The sequence below is a fragment of the Trachinotus anak genome, unplaced genomic scaffold (genome assembly GCF_046630095.1).
Source record: "Trachinotus anak isolate AG129_WGS33_773 ecotype Australia unplaced genomic scaffold, CSIRO_AGI_Tana_v1 ptg000004l, whole genome shotgun sequence".
In the NCBI taxonomy this organism is placed as follows: domain Eukaryota; kingdom Metazoa; phylum Chordata; class Actinopteri; order Carangiformes; family Carangidae; genus Trachinotus; species Trachinotus anak.
The window spans coordinates 1,827,560-1,851,210 of NW_027273855.1; the positions used below are offsets into that span (position 1 = coordinate 1,827,560).

Below are 23,651 nucleotides of genomic sequence, written 5' to 3' on the forward strand. Positions count from 1 at the left end.
CGGAAACTGTTCAGATCCCTTCACTTGAAACGTTGTCTACACTGTACCAACATGCTTCACTGTAGGGATGGTGTCAACCAGTGCCTGGTGTTCACCACACACAGACTTGGAGTTCTGGCCATAGAATTCAATTTTTGGTCTCGTTAGATCAGAGAATCTTCTTTTCCTTTAAACACTGTTTTGCAGGCTGTTACATCTCCACCATGAAGACCTGATTGATGGAGAGCTGCTGAGATGGTCGTCCTTCCTGCAGGTTCTCCATCTCTGCAGAGGACTTCTGGTCTCCTCTCTGACCAAGACCCTTCTAGGAAAAGTCCTGATTCCAACACTCATAATTACTGACGCCACTGTTCTCCTGGAAACACCTTTATACCTTCAACCTGATCTGTGCCTGACCACAGTTTTATCACAGATGTCTCGGATTTTGTTCTGATGTGCGATAGGAACTGTGGGACTTTGTAAACACAGGTATGTGCTTAAACCTTGTCCAATCAGTTCAATTTGCCACAGACGGATCCAGTCAAGCTCTAGACACATCTCAGGGTCAATTAAGAAAGCTTGATGCATCTGACTTTAATTTGTGTGCTATAGCTAAAGGTCTGAATAGATTTAGGTTTTTGATTTTTAATGAATTTGCACAAATTTCTAAAAACATGTTTCCAGTTTGTTTGTTATGGGATAGTTAATGTAGACTAATTGGTAAAAAATATGGCAATTTTACTAATTTAAAATCAAAAACAGCAAAGGGGTCTGAATATTTTCTAAAAGCGACTGTGTTAACATAACCGGGTGTTCTCACCTGTACCACCAGCCGTGGAAGCCCACAGGTCAGCATGCCTGAGCTGAAGTACCATGTCTGTGTGGTGCTGCGGCGGGAGTCCGGCCTCCTCAGCATCAGAGGCTCAAAACTGGGAAAGAAGAACAGGTCGGGTGAGGACACCTTCGTACATCCAGTTTTCCACAATAGATTTCCTTTCAGTTTCCGGTTCAGTGTACAAAACTGACTGTAAATGTTTCCTGAGAGGATTATCTGTTGTGTTGACCTTATCATGCACTACAGCTGCACACACTACAAACCTGTTGTCACTAACGGCTGCCAGCCCTGCAATGTCCAGCACCAGAGAGGAGTCCAGTGGACGTGGCTGGGCCGGCTTGCTCTGTGGCGGAGACGAGCCTTCGTGACACAGCATGCCAGTCCCAGTCATCCTCCACAGCTGGGAGCGCTTCCCCGGCTCCTGCACAACAATCAGCGCACGTGTTGCTACACATTCATTTATGGACTTGATCTCAGTCTTAATTTCATGGGCTGCAACTAATGAATATTATTTTATTTTCATTATTCTTTTTTATTATTTTATTCTCAGAATCTTTTTTTGATAAAGAGTGCATCAGTTTTCCAGTCAGGGCTGAACAATAGATCGTTATAAATGTCCTTATCGAGACATGAATATGCATAATATTAACATTGCAAAAGGCAAGAGATAACCATGGCCTGGACCAAGTGGAGCAAAAGACAATAATTGATCAAATGGAAACTTCAGCTCTACTTTGTTTCCCCTCTTCTCCTTTAATTTTGCATGACTTTTTTTTTTGATCACCACCACACGGAGATCAAAGTGTGTTTGTACAGTCTGGGTTATTTTAAACTAAGAACTTTTACCTTCTTCTTCAAGATGACCCTTTGAGTCTTGGTGTCCACATCAAGAACCAGCTCAGCACAGCTCACCAGACGCTTCTTTCCAACAGGTCTCTTCTCAACATTCCTGCATCAACAGAGTGATGCTGCTTACTTTCACAATTTAAGCTTTTCTACATGAAAAAAACCTAATGATATAAAATGATATTTGCATTAGTTAGTCATGACACTGGTCCATACTGTGAGAAGGTGTGTGTGGCTGCGATGTAGATGAAGTTCTCGTAGTAGAGCTTGTTGTATTCTCTGAAGAAGTTCATGTCAGCTGTGACCTCTGAGGATCCAGCTCCCTTTACAGTGAGCGTGAGGTAGGGGGACAGTGTGGGCTCATCACAGGCGTAGTCCAGCTGTGAGCCTGCCTTTACCTCAGTGTGCAGCCGGATGTCGACCACACCATGCTGCCAGAACTGGATAGGCACCTGAGGGGATTCAAACAATAGAATCTGTTACATGTATTAGGGATGGCTCATGATTTTCAGATTTTTGAAGCCATTAAATTATTGAAAGCTAGGCGACGTCGAGTCGCAGGTTTGACTCCCAACCAGCCTGATTCTTTCAAATTCTCTGATGTATTAAACAGTTTGTTGTGATACTGTATTTATATGAACCCTGACACATCGCTGTTTGAGAGATACAGAAATAAGTCTGTTATTTTCCTTTCTTCAGTTGTGTTGTTGGCAAACAGGACTTTGATAACTTTTGTGAGTCCTGCAGAGTCCAGGACTATGTTGCCTTAAACAAACTGAGTAGTGGGAAGACAGGCAGATCCCCAGTGTTGTGGCTGTTTGAACCATACGCTAAGATCCTAGGCAAGCAGAGAATCTTGTTTTGACTCATGTTCCTCTGAATTAATCCAACCTTATTGCGTAAACCAAGTGTACTCACACTCAGACAGGAAAACTTGAACAAGGGTTTATTTCCATACACTGACGTCACAGCAGGTGAATCAGTTTTACATCTCAGCCTGGATCATTACTGACTCCATGTTCAACATAAGCTACTCGCAGCTTTAAATCCATTACATCTCACAGGCTCAAAAACTTATACTGTTCCAAACTCTGCCGACTTCCCAGCGCTGCCTCATCTGAAGCACCAAACTGCTTTAATCACCTGTCGTAAACAAAAACATCAACCACCTCAGCACAACCACCTCAGCACAATCATCCACATTAACTATTGTACAGACTTTATTACATTTAGAATCTCAATAACATGTCCTAACAGCATATTTTGTCAAAAGATAGAATATGTACTTAATTGGCTCTTACACCCAATAACTGGAAGAGAAATGATCAGTTTCTGTCTGTGATCTGTGAAAAAAAGGTTGAATAGTTCCCAGTGAATATTGATACAAGTTTTTCTTGAACTTTCCATATCGAATGTGTATTCTAAAAATGCTGTAGTCATACCCACTTTACTCTGTGATGTGTGTGGAGGTGTGAAAGTAGGCAGGGTGTGCAGCTCTCTTTATCTCATAGCTGCAGTGTCAGTCTGAAACCACCTTACTGGAACATGGTCTCAGGCTTTTGGGCCACAGAGTCAAAGACCATGACTGTCTTTGAGGACAGACGGTTTGAAATAAGCTCCGTTGAGCCACAACCACACTACAGTGACACAGACGTCATGGAGAGAGATCAGCAGGTCCAGTTAGTGATTCAGGCACAGGCCTTCTTTTTTCTCTTGAGTAAAGATGATGTAATTATCACGTTAATGAAGCTGCCATCACGGTGGCTTACCTCAGACATGTTGTCGATGCGGAAGGGTGGAGGCAGCTGGTCGGTGTCAGTGAAGGAGATCTGGTAGGTGGCTCCCTTCAGCGTGATCTCTGTCCGGAGGAAGAAACAGTTCCCCAGCGTGTCCCTGTTCAAACCAAGATCCGTTTAAAACCTGGCAAATACTTCACTGACTGTATCTCAATGAAAACACACGCTGAGCCGGTGGAATTAATTTTACAAATTCATCAATCCTTACAACAAGGGAAACAACACAACATATAGGCAGACTTAAAATATTACACAATAAATAACAATAATCTGTGCAGGTCTCATAATGTGGGGATCAATGCAAGAACTTAATGATAAATAGTATAATTAAACATTTGTGATTTTGTGATACAAAAATACATTTTACTTTATAATGTACAGTGTTAAATTAATGAAATTATTTATATACTGTGTATATATATATATATACATATATATATATATATATATATATATATGTATATATATGTATATATATATGTGATAATCAAGAGGACAAAACATATGAAAATTAGAACAGACAGTATAATTGTGCAGGATATTCTCCAACTGAAATGCATTGTAATTTGTAAAGGAAAGCCAACATTAATTTAAAAGAGACACTCTATGAGCAAAGAGCTGTTGTATGTGTCTCACCTCATGTTGACGTGGAATGACTTTGGTTTGTTGACCTCGAAGCCTCCAGACCAGGTGCAGTTGGGGGTGTCCATGAGGCGCACACACAGCAGCTGGTCGTAGTCATTACGGGGCCAGTGGAAGACAACGCTGGAGCCCGGTAGGGTGGAGATATAAGCCTCTGGGTTGGCCGTACCCTGGGACAGAGTCATTCATTAATGACCACTGTCATATTGCATTTAAAACCATTTGAAACCTGCAGGAGGTATCACATGACCACAGCATTGCATCACAGTACTACCAGTAACGTAGGCCACAGGGATGACTGATGAACAATTCATTTCTTTCTCTGCATTTTAATTTATTATAAGTCAAAATAGAGATGCAGACAGGAAATGGTTAAAGAGAGAGGAGGAGGGGTGGGAAACAAAGTCCTTGGCCTGAACTGGAGATGTTGTGATAACTGTAAGTGTGTGTGTTAAGCAGCCAGCTCCAGAAACATCCAGTCAACAGTTATTTTAAGAGGTAAATCCTCACCTTTCCTCTTGCAAACTCTCTCTGAGCGAAGGCCAGTTTGTGTGTGGAGCGGTTGTCCAGCAGGTAGCGTGGGGCAAAGGTCACTATGTGAGTGTCCCTGTAGCGTCCTTTCCCCTTTCGCACACTGATGCCTGTGTTGATCAGACAGGGAACAATTAATGCCTGACAAACATATTTATTAGCTCAAATATTCAAAAATAAAGGTGAAGATATCCAGTGTGTTGTACAGTACATGTATCTAAAGTGAAGGAGTGCTGCTTTATGTTAAATCATCGAGAGTTAAGGAATTCGATGAATCTGTCCTGCAGTAGTTCAGTTAGTGCTATCCATTTGTACTGATTGTGATTGTGCCAACTTGCCTATGTTGTAGATGAGGCCAGGCCTGTTCCCGTGCTGTATAACCTTCACTGCCCTGACTCCTCTCCCTCCGTCCAGGGAGAAGCCCTGGCACCAGCCTGGAACTCCGTCTGGGTGGATTCCTTTCCCGATCCGCATAGTACACCTGGGAGCAAGACAGGCGCGGAACGAAGGTAATGTGAGGACAGAAGAATAAAAACACCAGGAGGATGTCTGTTGGGTGGAACAGTGCTCGTTATATATAATATATGGGACACACTTACATAGCAGGCTGCTCCTTGTCAGTGTAGCAGAACAGTAGCGGACTGAGACTTCGGGCCAACTCGTGCTCCTCAAACTGACCTGCTGCGTCGGCTTTGCTGTTGTCCTGACGGAAAATTAATGGCAGACCTAAGGGAGGAAAGTGGCTTTAGGGAATGATAGCTGAGTTGGGTGTTTACTTGTGAAATCTTTTTTAATAACAAAGACAACATTACCAGTCTTGTTGATGAGCCAGTAGGGGGCAGAAATCAGGATTTTCAGTGCCCCCTGTGCGCGCAGGATGATGCGGATGGTGAGGCAGAGCAGACGTTTGTTGGTATCGTACAGTCGCATGCGGACCACGTAGTTCTGAGTCCCAGGGGGAATCAGCAGCTCTTTGCACATGGGGAAGTTCTCCAGCAGGACTCCTGAGGGACACACATCAAGAACACTGGGAGTGAGAACACGAAAAGTGTTTAGGAAATACACTCCAGTGACCAACATTCGGCCAGTCCTGACCTAGCTCCATGTTCTGTGAGGTGTCGGCTGCGTGGAGTATGGCCTCCTTTCCCGGCTTCAGTGAGCCTTTGATGGGCGTTCCTTTGATGTAGTAGTTGAGGTCACATGGCAGCAGGTTGGCCAGCACCATGGTGGGTAGCAGGTAGATGGTGTGGCCCGGCTGTCGATAGATCTGCTTTGTGCTGCCAGAAACTCTCTTAGCAGGCTGCTGGTCTGGGTAGTTCTCCTTTTTGATGACCACACAAAACCTGCAAGACGCAGAGAAATGAGGGGAATGGTAACACATGTGAGGAAGACAACAACCAAGAACAACAAGACTGAGCGACTGTTTTTACCTGAAGTTCCGCTTGAGGTTATCATCAAAATCTGCTGACTGACACTCCCTCTTACTGCTGCTGATCTCTCCCTGCCGCTCCACGCTGGTCCAGTGGATGGGAACCTTACAGAAGAATAAACCCAGGCCTTTGGGTCGAGCTTGTAGCCGCCAGGATGTCAGGTGGAGGGGGACTGCCAAGGCCTGGCCAGGCAGGATAGGAGGCAATACCACTGGTTCTGTCAACACAGGGACACAACTGACTTAATTTTAAATGACAAAACACAACAGGAAATAAGATAAAGTAAGATTAAATGAAATGAAATGAAGTAATAAAATAAGACTTAAAAAAAATTAATAAAACAACAAAGATGAAGTAAAACAATATCTATCAAATTACTTAAAGACAAGAATAATAGAAAAATAGACAATTTAAAGTAATTTAAATGCAATAAATATGAAAAATAAATGGATAAAATGGGATAAAGGAAAATGAAAAAAGAGATTATATAAAACAAAATAAAGATAAAAATAAAATACATAAATAAATGTATCTTAAGGTAATTTAATTAAAACAATAAAATCAATTATATGATCAATGATATTTGAAATAAAATAAGACAAAATAAAAAGATAAAAAATAAAATGAAATAAAACACAATAAAATACAAATTAACTTAAATGCAATTAAATTCAACATAATCTTATTTTAATTTCATCTAATTATATCTAATTAAGTTTAGTTATAACATCAAAATAAATGGGTTAGGATTAGGATAACATTTTATTGCATGAAAGACAATAGAAAAGACAGAGGGACCCCAAATAAGGTTAAATAAAGAAAAAAAAACATAACATTAAATAACTCTTAATTGCATTAAATTAATAAAATAAAATGACAGAAAATAAAATGGCCCAGCCAATCTTGGCTGCACAAGCCAGGTCAGGTATTTAACTGATTATTTCATTCAGTAAGATAAAAATGGAAACAAATACAATGGAGCAACGTCTTACTGTCAGGAGCCGAGGGGCTGTCCAGTCTGACCTCCATAGGAACATCTAGCCGGTTCTTCACCATGAGGGCAGAGCGCACAGTGATGACCTTCCTGGCGCTGCCCTCCATTGTGATGGAGAACACCACTCTGACTGGAGGCAGGGCCGAGAACTGAGGTTTCACACACAAAACAAGTCACCATCAGGTTTAAATTCATACTGAGCATTATTTGTGTTGAGTCTTCGAATCGACTGTAACACCTGATTTATATTTAGACTGCGTCTCTCCTGCAGATCTCTCTGAGCTCACTTCATCTGAATCATCAACTTGTCTTCCAGACCTTATTCCAATGAGGCTGTTCAAGGATGTTTTTCCTTTAATCAACACTTCTACATTATAATCTAATGAATTTATTCTCATTAACAGGTTGTGTACCGCAGGCTTTTAAGGTTGCAGTAATTGAACCTTAACTTAAAAAGCCTCCGCTTCACCCAGATGTTTTAGCAAACTACAGACCCATAACTAACTTCTCCTTTATCCCTAAAATCCTTGAAAAAGTTTTCATAAAACAGTTATGTGATTATTTGCATAGGAATGGTTTGTTTGAAGATTTCCAGTCTAGATTTAGATCCATCAAAGAACAGAAACAGCTCTGGTTGAGGTTACCAATGATCCCCTCATAGCCTCAGACAATGGACTTGTCTCTGCTTTTAATTCTTAGAGGCAAGAACAGCAAGGTTATTTCTCCATTTTTAATTCACCCAACTATTTGGTATCCAGGTGAATAATGAGCATTACAGCTGCTACTATCTAGAGACAAGACTTGCCATACTTACATAAACATGTGGGTGGATGATGTTGGTCCTGCTAATAGGACTGCCAACCTGTGGAAGAGTGAAGGAGAAATGAAATGGTTTACATCAAACTCCAGGCCAATTTGTTAGGAACCCTTTAGATTATCAGTGAGTTTTTGACTCCTGCTCACAGTGTTGGAAGAGTTGTTTCTATCTGGAGCCGCATAACGGAAGAAAACGCCCACTTTGTCCACAGACACCGGCTTCACTTGCTCCCATCCACACACCCGAACCAGCAGCTGGTGCAGCTTCAGCTCATGAGTGTGTCTGCAGAGGAGGAGGCAGAAAGTGATCAGTGAAACATAATCACAATCTATGACATCACTGTTTTCACTGATTTCAGCTTTACTAATTATATTTATATCATTCATATTATATATTATTACATAAAAAGGAAATTATAGTATTGGCTTGATTATTTTAATTTAATTGTTATCAAAACCAATAGGCATAATGGCAAAAACTAAATGAGCTGTAATCCCTACAATCAAACTGATTTATCACATCTGAAAACAGAAAAAGGAGAAATAAAGACAAATAAAAGACAAACCTGACATGATAGAGAAGCCTTACACCATCAAATTACAAAGTGCATATCATTGGTTGTCAAACCAGTAAGAATGATGGCTAAACCAGTCATAAACAACAATTTCACATTCATTTGACTAAATCCACAGGCGTGGTGAATTTGAATCAAGCTGTACCGGTGGCGGAGTTTCTCCCGGGCTTCAAACTCAAAGGGAATCTCCTCTCCAGGCAGCACCTCCCTCCACTGGCTAATGTTGTGAGTGTCATCAGTTCCTGGACCGTGGAAGTCCGAGATGGAGTCTGCACTGCTGCTGTGTGATAGTGCCACCCTGTGGGAAATGTGAATAACTTTAACTGAAGACATCAGAGATTAGTTTCTATTTTCCTCTTGATGGGACCATAATTTTAAAAAATGAGCATCAAGTTGTATTGAAGAAGACTTGAAACTAGTGATTGAGACCATAAACTCATTAGGAGATAAACGTCCACATTGGCTTCACTTTTCAGATCCAGAGTCTACGTCCATTTTTAGAAACAGTCCATGGTTTGGATACTGGTACATTTGCTTCTAGTTATCCCTTCATATCTTTCGAGTATACTGTAACTCCAGTTTGTAGTGCATGTACTTGGTTAGTGTTACACATACCTTGTGGGGGTTGTAGTCAGAGTGGCAAACCACATGGTGCATCCTGTGTGGTTGCACAGAGCATATGGCACGAATGGCTGCCTCCTCTTGGACAGTTTGACATCTGCTGGGAGCAGAAATGAAAACCAAATCAGAGAGAGGATGAGTGTGTTTGGCCTTTTTACATTATTCAACACTAACTTCTGTTCATTTCTAACAGTCATGCGCTTCATTCGTCTCTGTGCTACAAAGCAGCCAGAGCACATGTGCTTTAAAATTCTTTCAGTTGCAATTATAACAGTATAACTAGTTATAATTGTCTCGGCCTTTTGCTCATTTTTCATGTTCTACACATGAACGTACACTCACTGAGCACTTTCCTCTGAGACTCTGCTCCATGTTGACATGACTGCATCACATAATTTCTGCAGACTTGTCAGCTGCATGTTCAAGCTGCCAATCTCCTGCTTTAAAACATACCAAAGGTTGTCTACTGGATCCAGGTCTGAGACTGGGGGGGGGGGGGGGGTCACTGACATTCACTGAACTCACTGTCATGTTTATGAAACCAGTTTGAGACAACTTTTGCTTTGTGACATGGAGCATCATCCTGCAGGAAGGAGCCATTAGAAGATGGTGAACTGTGGCCATGAAGGGATGAACATGGTCAGCAAGAATACTCTGAGAGACCATGGCATCCACCACCAGCCTGGACTGTTGACATGAAGCAGGCTGGGTCCATGGATTCAAGCTGCTGCCTCAGCAGAAATCCAGATCCATCAGACCAGTACTGGTGAGCCCGTGTCCACTGCAGCCTCAGGTTACTGGTCTTGGTGACAGGAAGTGGTACCTGACATGGTCTCTGCTGTTGTAGTCCGTCCACCTCAAGGTTGGACGTGTTGTTCACTCTGAAGCTTCTCTGCTCAGCACAGTTGTAAAGAGTGGTTATCTGAGTGACTGTAGCCTTTCTGTCAGCTCCCACCAGTCTGTCCATTCTCCTCTGACCTCTCTCATCAACACTGAGCTGCTGCTCACTGGACGGTTTTTGTTGTCGGCTCCATTCTGAGTAAAAACTCTGGAGACTGTTGTGTGACACCAACAATCATGTCACGATAACATTTTGTTCATATTCTGATGTTGTGAACATTACTGAAGCTCCTGACCTGTAGCTGCAGAAGTTTCTGCACTGCTGCCACATGATTGGCTGATTGGATAACTGCATGAATAAGCAGGTGTACAGGTGTTCCTAATGAAGTGCTCGGTGAGTGTATAGTACATACTGATCAAAAATAACTTTACTAAAGGTTACTAAAGGTGGAAAGTGAGTGAAATGAACACAACATTGCATTTTGCTCCATGTGCACCATCACATGTAACGTTACTGTTTGAACAAAATGCCAGAAAACTCATGTCCTATTCATATACCGCAATGAATGAGTAAATCTTATTGGTCCAAAATAAAAATAAGCAAACTGCTTTTATTAAACAAATATGTCAACTTTTGAGTATAAATAACTTTTTTGCCAACTTACCAGCAGAAAAAAGACTGGTAACAGTTTAACCTCTGTGTCCAAGGTCCAAGCTGACCTCTTTAGTTTATGTTTAGCAGATGTGAAACTTTGCTTATATTCTTTGAAAATGATAAATATACTCAGTATAGCATAAAAACTGCCAGACACAAAGAGGCTGCCTAAAATCAGATGCAAGCACACTACTCTGCTATGTTCTGACAAAGTGTGCAACAGTCTACAAAAATCATAGACGACTACTGTGCAGTAATGTCGAGCAAATTTTTCACAAAGGATCCACAACAACTGGCCATGCAGCGGAAAACAGATGAACAAGTCATGCTGTTCAGGCAAAATGCAAAGCAGAAAGAAACTTGCTCTAGAAGAGGAGGAAAGACAAGACAGACTAGAATTCTAGTGAAAGCTGCACTAGACTGTGAGAGGCTGATTTTAAACCCACAACACCACTGAACGCACAGACAGGGTCCCTTCAGTTGTGCAGCAGATTTAACTGTAGCAGCTCAACAAAAACCTTTGTGAGACAAATGTGTTGTAGCTACTTGAAGTAAGTAAATCACATTAGTGTTTATGAGCATTTTATCACCATTAGTGATGAATGCAACTCGTGGTGTTAGTGTAAGTAAGTTTAAGTTGTTTTTTGTTTTTTTTTTTGCTCACAATTTCATTTTATCTTTTATACTCTTGCTGTTTAGCTTTGTCATTGAACTGTCTTATTCACATTTTACTTTTCTTGTTCCTAATTTAAGTTGATCCTGTTTGTCGCCCACAGATTACAAATCAACTGTTTAGCATAGGTCAGTTATATTTTATGAAAACATTTAGAATCCCGTTCATGGGAAAGTGGTCTCAGAGTTTTGGACCACAGCCATTTCCCTCAAATTAAATGGTATTCATAAAAACAGACTGTGCTCCAAGGCTCAGTAAAATGGCATCTGAGGAATTTATAAACTTTATTTAATTAACAATGAATTGTGTTTTTTTTTTATTTTAACTTGAGGCATCATTTTATTTCCATTTGTTTATGCCTCTTTTTATTTTTGCCTTTGTTGTGACGCATTTTCTTTCGGTGAGTGCTACATTTCATGATAATGACTGACTCCTAAAAAGAATGTGTGTGCTTATTTCTGTCTTACATAGAGTATCGTGGATCAGGCTCCTTTTTTTTGGCAAATTACCAAAACCTAAAATCAAAGAAGCACCAAATATTCCTGCCCATTCTCTTTTTTTACTTGGTTATATGCAGCTAACTGGTGTTCACTCACAGGGTGAAGAGGTGTTGTATTGTTCAAAAGTTAAAGTGTAGTAAACAGAAAAACCTAAACTGAGTCAGTATTTGGTGCGAACACCTTTTGCTGCACACAGTTTTTCAAGATACTTGGCAGGTAGGTTGCTCCAGCATCTGGGAGAACGTGCCACAGTTCTTCTGTCTCAGTTCTTCATGTGATCCCAGACTGACTCCATGATGCTGAGATCAGGGCTCTGTGAAGACCAGACCAGCTGTAGCAGGACTCCTGGCTCCAGGCTGTGTGTCTGGGACCAATCACACGCATCCATGATGGGATTGTGTGACGGATAAAAATCTAAATATGTGAAGTGCCTAACATGTTTGCACAGTGCTGTACAACACCAGAACCTGCAACATTGAGATTCATGGTCAGAGTCCTAACTTCTAAGCCACAGATCTGCCCTGTACAATGAAACCAATACTGATATTAGTTGCAATTCATACTTGATTTGTTGGCAGGAAACATTTGAGCCCTTTGACCCTGCTTTTAATCGACCTCTCTGTGACTGATGAGAGCTTTGACACCCAGCGTGCTGGCGAAGGAGACTGAGTGGGCGGCTAAACTCTGAACTGTACCTCTGGAGTGAATCTGCTGCTCGAGGCAGGTCAAGCTGGCTGTGCTCCTAGTTCTAAGATGAGCAAGAGGAGCACCTGACAGCAGAGAGAGACAGTTACAACACAACAGAGACACATGCAGAGGAAACACACAAGAGGGTTAGAGCTTCAGCATCCTCATTCAGTACTCTGTTAGCAATCAGCACTCATCTGCAAATCAGTACCTCTGTGAACAGTGCAACTCATGCTTCACTTCACGTCATTTCCCTTCTTTTTACTCGCGGTTGGCATTGAAACCAACATCCATTCATTTCATTTCTCTACTAGACGACCAGAGGAACTTGGTTAATGAGTTGCAGGTTTTGTGGTTATGTTGTTAGCATCTCTTAGTTCATATCAAACATAAACAAAGGAGTAGAAAAGCTTGGAGCCAAGCAGCTCAAACCTCTTGTTACCCACTCCTCTTCATAACAAAGTAACCCACGAACCAAGTTTCTCAAAGGATGAATGCATACAGCCGAAGTACCAAACTAAAGCCCTACCCATCTTAAACCAGCCACTTTATGGATAACTGGTGTTATTCTATGTTTTCTCTTGTTGTCAGAAAATCCCATGAAAATATGAAACAACAAACTAACAATATGTTTTTTCTCTTCTTTAATACTCTCTAACTTCCCTAATGGTTCCTGCTGAAGATGCAAATCTTTAAAAAGACTTAACAAAAACACTTAAAAAAAAAGGCACAGTAATTTAAATGTCTATCAAACAGGAGGAAATAGTGCAGTTGTGGGGGATTATTTTCAGAGGTTGATTTATCCAAACTTGGTGCTCTGTGGGACTAATGTGTGTGTGTGTGTGTGTGTGTGTGTGTGTGTGTGTGTTTATGGTAATGAGGGAACATGTCACCCAGTGACTCACTGATGTGTTTTTAAGTTCTTAAACAACAACAGCGCTCTGGGCTCGGGGGAATAAGATAAAGTGGTTTGGAGTGACCTGGTTTTCTGTATTAATTGCTCATAAACTGTGACCTGATTCATCTGAGTCACAAGCACAGACACACACTATGTGCTTCATCTAACACACAGACAACTATAATGATAAGTGATGTTTTTGGTGGTATAGACAGTGGTTTCATGGAACATGGTGTCCACAAACAGAGCAATGTTTCCTTTAAGCCTTTAGCTCTCGCACTGAGTCGTCTCAGCTGGACTTGAGACAGTTTTCAGTATGGACAAGAACAACACAATAATTTGTGTGTTATTAGTTGAAGTACATTGTGTTTGTTCATTAATGTGACTTAGATGAAGATCAGATCATATTTAAGGATTGAATAAAAGGCTTGGCTACACAGATAATACTTTGTTAGTGGGATTTTCATTCATTGTTGATTTTGCTCTGCACATTTAATTTGATGGAGAAGAGGAGAAGAAAAATATTGAAAACCACCAGATTTAAAATTGACTCTGTCAACAGTATCTCTCAGTGTTCTTTGAGTTCGTAGATACACACATAACAGACCCAAGATCACGTCATACTACAAACTGTGGGAATGTCATGCAGATTACGTTGTCATGGTAACACGTTAGTAACTAGTGCTTGTATTTTAAACTATAAAGACAATAGCAAATAAATATGAAATAAACCAGCAGAGAGTTCAAGTATAAGAGACCACCTACAGTTAAATTTGTCATTCAGGATGTTTTATCTGGCCATGCATTCAAAACATATTTTGACTGAGTATTTTTGTGAAGAATTTCTTCACTACCCAGTGATTGATTTGTGGTACTGTGTGTAGCTGACACTCACTCTGTCCGAAGCTTGGTGGGTCGACTGAGGAGCCCATCCAGGGCATGGGGGGTGGAGACAGGGGGCTTGGTTCCTCCTCCTTACAGTAGTCAGCTATCCAGGAGCTCTTGGTGGTGTTGTATTGTTCTGGAGGATCCAGATAAAGACATGTTCAACATCTCTGGGTTGTTGGACACGTTTATCACTGTAACTAGAAACCTGAACCAATAAGTGTTCAGTCAGATCCAAGTGTCAACCCACTGTGATGTCGCCCACTGGTTCGTGAGCTGCTGTTTTGAAGCCTTGAGTTTGTAATTTGGTTGTTGCCATCTTGGTTTTTTGAAACCATATGGAGGAGAAGATGGAGCTGAGGAGGAGTGAGGGGTGGAGCTGACCTGCTCTGTCCTCTATCCTGATTGTCAAGCAGGTCACCATGTGTGGTGCAGTCTGTCAATCACACAGTCGCCCCGCCCTAATGCATCCCCTGCTTTATGGTCTATTTTCCTCTAAATGGACCATAATGTAAAAAATGAACATCATGTTGTGTTGAAGAAGACTTGAAACTAGAGACTGAGACATAAACTCATCAGGAAAACTTTTACTGAGGTAATAAATCAAGTGAGAAGTAGAGACATTTTCCCATAGACTTCAATACAATCAGACTCTGTTTACAACCAGTGGAGTCGCCCCCTGATGGTCATTAGATAGAATAAAGCTTTAAGGCTCTTCAGCATTGGCTTCACTGTTCAGACCTGGAGTCTACGTCCACTTTTATACACAGTCTATGGTCAGATCACATACTGACTGAGCCCCAAGTCACTGTTCGATCAGCTGTGTAATCCATGCAAGTTTGTTCATGAGCAAAGAAGCAGGTTCCAGCTTTCACTCACCCAACAGGACAGAGGTGATGTTGACATCCAGTCTCTGTTTGGCTCGAATACCCATCTTGAGGCGCGGAGGGTGGAGACGGCCAGCGGCCTGCTGCTGCCAGGACAGGAAGCAGGGCCAAGGCTCGATGAAGGGCTCCCAGCCTGGCGCACACACACACACACACACACACACACACACACACACACACACACACACACACACACAGAGTTATAAAAACCTTCTGGGACACTGCACTGACTTACATTTATGCCTTCGAGGCTTTCCCATTGGAATCAAGGAATCAGCTCTCACTGTTCCTGATGATTAAGAGCAAGGTTTTATTTATTCATTCTGCTATTTCATTTTTATTATTTATCACATTACTGCCATAACCATATTATTAAATTGGCATTATTATTAGAAGTCATCCCACCAAACACACACACACACACACACACACACTACCCACAACACACCTAACATAATTCAACCTTTACATGATATATATATTTTTTAAGAAAAGTAACAAAAAATAATAAAGCTTTAGGTAAAAGTTATTACCTGACAGCTCTCTGTTGTAGTAGTCTCCGGACAAGGTGAAGCTGGCGTTTCCTTCCTGAGTGGAACCGATGCGCTGTAGCACATAGAGCCCTGTAATAACAAACAGTCCTCAGATAACAATCAGGCTGAGATACAAGATGTTCATCCTTCACTTGCCCTGCATTTATCTATTTATTGATAGATTTATTTAGATGACTTTTTTTTTACTTTACTTTTTTACTTTTATCAAATAGTGACATTAGAGATTCAGACAAGTAACACAAGGAGAGAGAGAGAGAGAGAGAGAGCGAGAGAGAGAAAGAAGGATATCATAGCTGTGGGAAAGAATCAGACTGGGACACGGTGGTCACATGCTGTGCCTTCTCCAGGTTTAAATAAATATAATGGGCAACAATAATAAATAAAATCACCACTGTGAATGAAGCAACAACAGTGACTTCTAATTTAACTCCAAAAGCAATATTTGCTGATGTTTGGTGGTCAGCAAATATGTGTGTGTTTGTGTGAGAGACCCCTGAGCTGCTGAATCTTTCATTGTAAGAATAAAACAAGTTTCCCAATTTTGTATTTATACTTAATGTAAAAGAGACTTACTAGAGAAGGTCAGCTCAGCCAGTGGTATGTCACAGTCCAGACAGTCATCGATGAAACAGATGCAAACACTTTCAGCCCTCACCTCCACCCCTGACAGAGGAGCTGAGTGGCTGCTGGAGCCAGAGTCCGCCCTGGCTCTGGGGTGGCCTGCCATGTTCTCAGCATTCTCCAGCAGCCAAGTGGCTGCCTGGTCCAGCTGACCTGAGGGACACATTTTTCCGTCTTAATATAGATTTTCATTAAATAATAACAAAGACTGTGAGAGCTCTGTAGCCTCCCACATGCATGTATTAAAGGTCTCACTCACCTTTGCAGTGGATCAGGGCTCTTTTGCAGTCCTCTTTCCTGAAGCCGAGGTCTTGTAGACGGGTCAGCTGACCCTCTGTGGAGACAAAAAATGACCACATAAATAACAGCATGTCATCACTGTCACTAGACAGTGGCCTTGCCAGTGTTTGCGCAAGATTACACAAATAATAACAAAAATCATTTCATGCAGTTCATTAAAGAGAGTTTCTTAAAGCGTAAATCCAACTCCTGCAACAAATGGACATTAAAATTATTTTTTATGTTTGATTTGACGCACTTACAAAATACAGAATAATTTAAAAAGTAATTGTGGCATTTGCAAAAGTTTAGTAACAAAACATGAATTTGTCCGTGAGTACTCAAACTTTTGCATAACTATGAATCACTACCTCTAGATAGGAGGTCGAGCTGAGATATGGTCCCTATTTTGGGATGAAAAGTTTCTGAAAAAACATTAAGACCATGGAAAATGGGACTGAAAATGAGTGGGAATTAATAAATTCTAGGACTAATGATGAAAGTCAGCCATCTAAAATCTCCCTTCCAGTGGATTGCTGCATTATCCAATGATTTAAATGCGCCACTCTAGTTAACTCTGAATGAGAGAGTGAAGCAGCTTCTGGATGAATAAAACTAATAAAAACATGAAGTGACCAAAATTTGACTAAATCTAAAATAAACTAAAACTAATCAATGTTAAAATGAACACTGAACACTTCACTTACCTATGAGAGCCTCAGTCTTTTGCCTGAAGCTGTCTTTGGGTGTAGCAGTGGACTCAGTGCTGGGGGCGGTGGAGGCGTCAGAGTCAGATGGCAGTGATGCGCTGGAAGTCGGGATAGATTTGGCGATGGCCAGGAAGAGCTGGATGTCGTTGTATGACAGACGGATGTCCAGAGCAGGAAACTGAACCTTACAGAGACAGAAACATTTACATGTCACTTCATTTGTATATGGGGTCTTCACACAGCCTGAATGTCCAATTTACTACAAGAAGGCACACTTGGCCAACAAATTGTCACATATTTGGAGGCAAAAAGGGTGTGTGTCCATAGTGTTTTTCTGAGTGCCTGCATCTTTTTTCAAGTTGCTCCCAATGAGGAGCCTAGAGAAAAAAGAAAAGGTGCTGCACCAGCCTCCTTTTCAGAGTGCTCTGCCTTTTTTGTGCGTCTGCTTGATTACAAATCTCAGAACTTTTCCAATTAGTTTGCGCAGGACTTGTGCGGGGATTTTTTTTTGTTTTATTATTGCGCTTAAAAAACAATAACAAAAAAAACCCTCCACCCCCCACTTCCCAAAAGGAGCGATTTTTATAGTCACATTAATGTTATTTAGTTAATTAATTAATATAATGAATTCAATCATTCTAGTGTCAGATGCCACAAGATCTCAACTCAATGGATTGTCAATCTCTGCTCCAAAGGAGCAGTGAATTAAATAAATACATTTATTTACGATTAACTACTGATACAGCAAATGGTAAATAAAGGGGTCTAAGAAGCAGCAAGATAAAAAGTGGAGCAAAGAAACAGTGTTAATCATTAGCTGATGAAATCAACTCTGTCATGAATTGGGCAATGATTTGGATATTTACTATGTGACTATACTACTAATTATACTGAGACGTCTATGAATGAAGATCAAATAATTCCAAAGAGATATAAAATACTAGATGTGTTATAGGGAGAGATGCTCATTTATTGGCTACTCTATTGTTCTTGCGGTGACCCCACTTGAGTTACCTTTACATTACATTCTCCATCAGTTTGCTATACCCACTTATCCTTTGAACGGTCTTGGGGGGCTTTGAGAATCCTCATGCTGTAAGGTGACAGTGTTAACCACAGCGTAAAATAAGACATGTTGCACGTCCTATTTTGGTTGATCGCTAACTCCTTACCTCCAGCAGTGGTGGGATGTCCTCCACATTGAAAGCATCCAGTAGTCCTGAGCTGCTTTGGTATGTGGGACTCCCACACAGCTCCACCTGAACATTGACAGGATCGATGATGGACAACGCCGTCTCCTGCTCGCTGCCAAGCCGACATGAAAACACCTGGGGGTGACAAGATACCTCTGAATCAAAGCTAATGAAATTATTATCTGAATATAGAAGGACCCCTGCACTAATGCAGTGTACCAATCCCATATTATGTACTGAGCTTCACTGGATACCATTTTGGCCACTAAAGTGGGGTGGGTTGGGGTAGGGGGTGGGGGAGTTGCAAGTAAGAAGAGGTAGACGAAGTGGTCTCAGTAGTGATATTTGACCATGAACCAGTGCTTTGACAGTGGGAGAAGTCATTTCACCTCTATTCCTGCGAGGCTTCCAGAAAAGGGTCTGTCTAGCAGACGGGGTTTGTAGGTGAGGACAGTGGTGCCTTTTAGAATGATGGCATTGGTGTCCAGACAGGACGAGTCCTCCACAACCACAAACTCTGTGCCTGGAGACCAGATGATGATATCATATTTTAAAAGACAGATTCAGTAAAACACACAAAACAGGTCATTTAGAATTCACATTTAGGAGTTCTAAATGTGAACCTCAACGACTTTCTATGTCTTTACAGTAATTGCTGTACCATCTGTATTTCCTGGTTAAAATATTTCGTCACAGAAACAGGTCCGAACAGGCTGACCTGTGACGTTGATCTTGACCTCCAGACAGCGGTCCTGGGTGACCGGCACTGTGGACCTCTTGGTGACCACGCCACTCTTGACTGTCTTTGGCATGACGGCCCCAGTGGTGGTGGTGGTGGTGGTCGTGCCAGAGTCAGTACTGTTGTTACTGGGCCATCGCCGACGACCCTCAGCACCGCTCGCCACCTTCTCCCCCGGCGTCCGCAGGAAGTCTCGCACCAGCTGGAGCCAGTCAAATATGAGAAAGACCCTAAGGTTGTTGAGGACCACCGTGAAGCAGGAGGAGTCACGCGTGGACCTGTGGGAAGGTAGACCAACTCTTTACTATCTAACACCACCTAAGATCTCTGCTTTGGAAATGTTCAGTGAGCTTGAAAATTCCCCATTGATACCTGTAATGCAGTTCCAGTTGCAGTGACGCCCGGTTAGTGCCCGTTTTGGAGGGCTGAAGGATGCAGTCAAAGACATTGTGCTTTGCCCCATTAGCTCTACCAGTACTTTTATTCAGCCCCGTGTACCGAGTGTCATGTGCCATCAGGGAGTGAGACACCAGGTTGACAGACTTGGATCCATTGGAGAAACTCTCAAAGAGAAGCTTGGATTTCATAAAGTCAAACCTTTGCAAAGAGAAACACAAACATAATATTAAAGTAGGATCTTTTTTGCCTTCACTGAAGATGAGTGTTTTTTTTGTTTTTTTTACATCTCTCAACTGTGACACAACAGAGTGAATCAATCTGCATGTCCATAAAAGTTTTGTTTTTTTTGTTTTTTTTGTTTTTTTGTCCATAAAAGGTTTTAACTGTGAGGTTTGTTAATCTGCTGGGTACTCTAAAGTTGCAACTAACTTTAGTTTCTCTCTTAGAGTGTAACTATAAGAAATCCCATATTTTAGTTAAAATGAGTATTTGATTAAGTGTTCTTAAAAAAATAACTAGAATTTGCAGGAAGTTGCAGGGAATATGGCCACAATCTCTCCTTCCTGAGTTGTAGCACTGAATAATGACCAGAAGTGACAGTGAAGTTGTCATCATTCCATCATTTTATCCTATTAGACATCTGAGTTAAACTGAGTCATAATTAACGTAGTTTGTTTTGTGAGGTTGCAGTGACCTTGGCCTTGACCCAAAATCGAATCATTTAATCTTTGAGTCGTGGACTGTGGTTGAAAAGTCAAAATAACCTCCTTCCCCAAACACTTTTTTCTTGATCTCAGTGGAGAACGCCATGAGGTCAAGGAAAGATGTGAAGGAAAATTAATAAGGAAAAGAACCGCACTTACACTAGGACTGTTTTTTTAACTGTATCTAAAACACATGGATGATAATTCCTCATTTCCTAACCACAAAAACAGAGCAACATGGCAGGAATACACAAGTAGAGAAAGTTGAGCCATAAAAATCATAAATAAATAAAAATAAGGAACTCAGCAAGGGATCAGAATAAATTTGGCTATATTCAGACAGCAAGGCAGAAGAGGCTCACCTTGCTAATGAGTGTTTCTGTTCAGTGGGTTTGGGGGTGTCCAAGAGCTCCAGACTGACATCCATCATGTCCACCAGGAATGACAAGTTAGTGTAGACATCTCCACTTAACACCGTCTGATGAGAGATACAACATCAGTATCAAAAACTATACCTTACAATATATATTTGGGAATGAGCAAAACAAAGACATCATTAAAATAGCCACATAAATAACATTTGCTACAAATATGATGACTGCAATTAGCTGTTCAGCCGGTTAGTCAGAGTGTATGTGTGGTTGCATGCTTTCTAACATAGGTGCTGGGGTCCTGCAGGTTGTAGGGTCGCAGGAATTCTTCAACAGGCTCTCCCAGGTTGTTCTCCAGCAGCCCTCTGATCAGCTGGTAGTGGTCCAGATCCAGACAGCAGTGTACTGACGACAGGCTGCCATGGATGGACATGTCAGGTACTGCATGGCTCAGCTCCCTGATAAAAATCAGTGAACACAAACATGAGTCTGAATTGTCAGTATGGTCCTACACTAACACAGTCATACCTGCTGCATTTGTTCTGAGAAAATACGTGCTAAGTCGTGGAGTGATGAAGTCAATGGTGCTAAAAAGAAGCAACAAGCTTGACTCAGAAGTGCCCAAAAGTTTGTAGGCAGCAAATTAACAAATTAAAGCAAGTTAAGAAAACAAGTACCTGCAAAGCCAGGCTGTTGGAGGGAGAGAAAATAAATGAAATGTGGACAGAAGTGATGCAAATTAAGTCACTCAACAGTTAGATTCTTTTGGTCGGTGGACCCTTATGGTCTAAAGGAATATAAATACTTGAGGAAAGGACAGACAATCACAATCACGACCTCTTCAGAGGTAGGGAGTCACGACCATTTCGCTCACTGTTATGACTCAACTTTGCAAAACATTTGCACAATTGTAAGCTGGTCTCCGGCGACCAGGTGGGTTCTAAAGCAGTCAGTCCATAACCTCCCATAGGTGTTAAACTGGGTTGAGATCTGGTGACTGTGAAGGCCACAGCATATGATTCTATGCATATGAAGCTAATGTTGTTTGAGAGCTTGCTGTGGTCCATGGGCCACTATTTGCTAACTGTTGTACAAAATAAAGTGAACATATAATGTATCTAACATGTATTTTCTTTACACAGAGATACCACAAGAACAACAATTAAAAAAAAAGCTAAACAAGTGAAGTCTGAACCGTCATCCTCAGCGTGATTTCATTGTAAGATGATCATAATCTTTGCCATGAATAAAACATTAAAAAGCAGGTCGTACTTGTCCAGGTTGCGCTCCACTTTAAGCTTAAGGCGGCAGCAGTCTTTCAACAGGTTGTCTCCAGTGCGACGGACAGAGTACGAAGGAAAGATGAGGTCTGATGTTTCAGGAGGTTTGCTAACACTTTCCCAGGGCTGACAGGGCAGACGCTCTGCAGCGAAAATATGCATCTCTTGTAGGTCCAGTGCAATGCAGTCCAACAGGCACACATGGTCCACTAATGGGGAAAAACACACCAAGTGACAGCAATTTTAAATACGACTTTTACCATGAAGGGGAACAGTGGAGAGAAAGAAGAACAGTACTTGTGATAGGTGGACAACAATCCAGAAGCATTTTCTGGAACTTAGAAGAAAACAATTCGAAACTGCATTTGATCTTGGGTTTATTCTGTTATGTGAATCTTTCATAGTAAGTTCAAAGTAAACTTCAAAGCCTCTCGTCATTACTGCGGTCCACATCTACCTCCTACATACAGTAGTGGAAGATACAGTGTGTGGCTTTCTTTCAAACTTTGCATCGATACTAACCTAAACTGTGAGGGCCATCTTCTTCAGGGGCCTTCCCTGTGTCTGGGGCCTGGGGCCTTCCAAGGGTGAAACCAGTGGAGGATGAGCTGGAGGGGGGGGTTCTAGGCTTCTCCTGCTCACTATGGCCTCCTGCGGCACTCTGGACACGCTCCTTTTTTAAGAAAAAAGAAAGAAAAGAGACATGCAGTTGCACATCATGTCGACTTAGCAATATGATCAATACATACACACAAAAGAAAGATGATTTAAAGAGGCCAAAGCACAAAATAATTTACCATGAGGGGTTTGATGTGATTTTGATATATATTAATGATTCTGTTTCAATGATTTGCTTTACTGTTGGAAAGACACTTAAAAACATTTTCAACTGAGGACAGTGCTAAAACTCAGAAATGACATGGGAGGGCTGAACCATGTGGTTGTGACAAAGATGGGCAGAGAATGAGTATTTATGTTTCTACTGTTTGATAAAGGGGATAATTCTGGGGTTTCCTGATGGCCGATTGATTAGGGAGGACACTATGCGGGCATACTGAGCCCTAAGCAGCTCCCGGCCAGTCTCTCTCTCTCTCTCTCTCTCTCTCTCTCTCTCTCTCTCTCTCTCTCTCTCTCTCCCTCTCCCTCTCCCTCTCCCTCTCCCTCTCCCTCTCCCTCTCCACATTCCCCATCAAACAAAGGCATAAAAACTGCCCAAAAACATAACTTTAAAAATAAAAAAAAATAACTGAATTTCCAAATAAAAATAATAATGCAGTGATATTGTGCCATCATCTCCTAAACCAGAAAAAACACACAGCAGTGCACAGAACTGAACTCAAGATTCTGATCCAACAGATATTCTCAATGACACCAAAGTAAAATTCAACAAACATTTCGAGATCAAATTGTATCAAAACAATACACCGACTTTTGCCATTAAGTTCTCTGATCAGTGTACACAGTACATGACCTAAGGTAGGGAAACCTATTGAGATTCCTGAGCTAATTCTAATTCTAATTTGGGGGATCATTGACTGAGTCAAGATGCAAGTACAGGCCAGTTGATGCTGACATTCAGGAGATAAAATCCCACAGTGTGTGGGATTTGTTTTATGATCCATCTGGTGCTGTCAATTTTGATTAATTGTAGATTTTAGTGTCATGGATTCAAGGTGAGCACTGACTTTTAATCTTTCTTCTTTGAGGCCAA

General features: G+C 41.4%; 1 protein-coding gene across 6 annotated transcripts in view; it reads right to left on the reverse strand.

The window, feature by feature from the left end:
- vps13d (vacuolar protein sorting 13 homolog D) overlaps positions 1–23,651 on the reverse strand; it is a 54,093-nt gene that overhangs the window by 9,061 nt on the left and 21,381 nt on the right. For 3 of the 6 annotated variants that reach the window (XM_071475166.1, XM_071475167.1, XM_071475165.1), the window contains exons 26-57: positions 22,463–22,613; positions 21,933–22,149; positions 20,947–21,118; positions 20,652–20,767; positions 19,559–19,783; positions 19,166–19,464; positions 18,837–18,970; positions 18,427–18,582; positions 17,252–17,438; positions 16,525–16,599; positions 16,218–16,418; positions 15,624–15,713; positions 15,083–15,223; positions 14,214–14,339; positions 12,429–12,503; positions 9,060–9,162; positions 8,590–8,742; positions 8,017–8,152; positions 7,868–7,915; positions 7,052–7,202; positions 6,060–6,276; positions 5,725–5,972; positions 5,442–5,633; positions 5,229–5,355; positions 4,968–5,110; positions 4,609–4,739; positions 4,093–4,268; positions 3,430–3,553; positions 1,877–2,112; positions 1,661–1,763; positions 1,078–1,235; positions 800–908 (exon numbers count right to left, since the gene is read on the reverse strand). In XM_071475166.1, coding sequence (XP_071331267.1) covers positions 800–908; positions 1,078–1,235; positions 1,661–1,763; positions 1,877–2,112; positions 3,430–3,553; positions 4,093–4,268; positions 4,609–4,739; positions 4,968–5,110; positions 5,229–5,355; positions 5,442–5,633; positions 5,725–5,972; positions 6,060–6,276; positions 7,052–7,202; positions 7,868–7,915; positions 8,017–8,152; positions 8,590–8,742; positions 9,060–9,162; positions 12,429–12,503; positions 14,214–14,339; positions 15,083–15,223; positions 15,624–15,713; positions 16,218–16,418; positions 16,525–16,599; positions 17,252–17,438; positions 18,427–18,582; positions 18,837–18,970; positions 19,166–19,464; positions 19,559–19,783; positions 20,652–20,767; positions 20,947–21,118; positions 21,933–22,149; positions 22,463–22,613 — 4,920 coding nt within the window. Of the gene's footprint in view, positions 1–799; positions 909–1,077; positions 1,236–1,660; positions 1,764–1,876; positions 2,113–3,429; positions 3,554–4,092; positions 4,269–4,608; positions 4,740–4,967; positions 5,111–5,228; positions 5,356–5,441; positions 5,634–5,724; positions 5,973–6,059; positions 6,277–7,051; positions 7,203–7,867; positions 7,916–8,016; positions 8,153–8,589; positions 8,743–9,059; positions 9,166–12,428; positions 12,504–14,213; positions 14,340–15,082; positions 15,224–15,623; positions 15,714–16,217; positions 16,419–16,524; positions 16,600–17,251; positions 17,439–18,426; positions 18,583–18,836; positions 18,971–19,165; positions 19,465–19,558; positions 19,784–20,651; positions 20,768–20,946; positions 21,119–21,932; positions 22,150–22,462; positions 22,614–23,651 lie in introns of all 6 variants that reach the window. The other 3 variants (XM_071475171.1, XM_071475169.1, XM_071475170.1) reach the window with 2 other exon arrangements.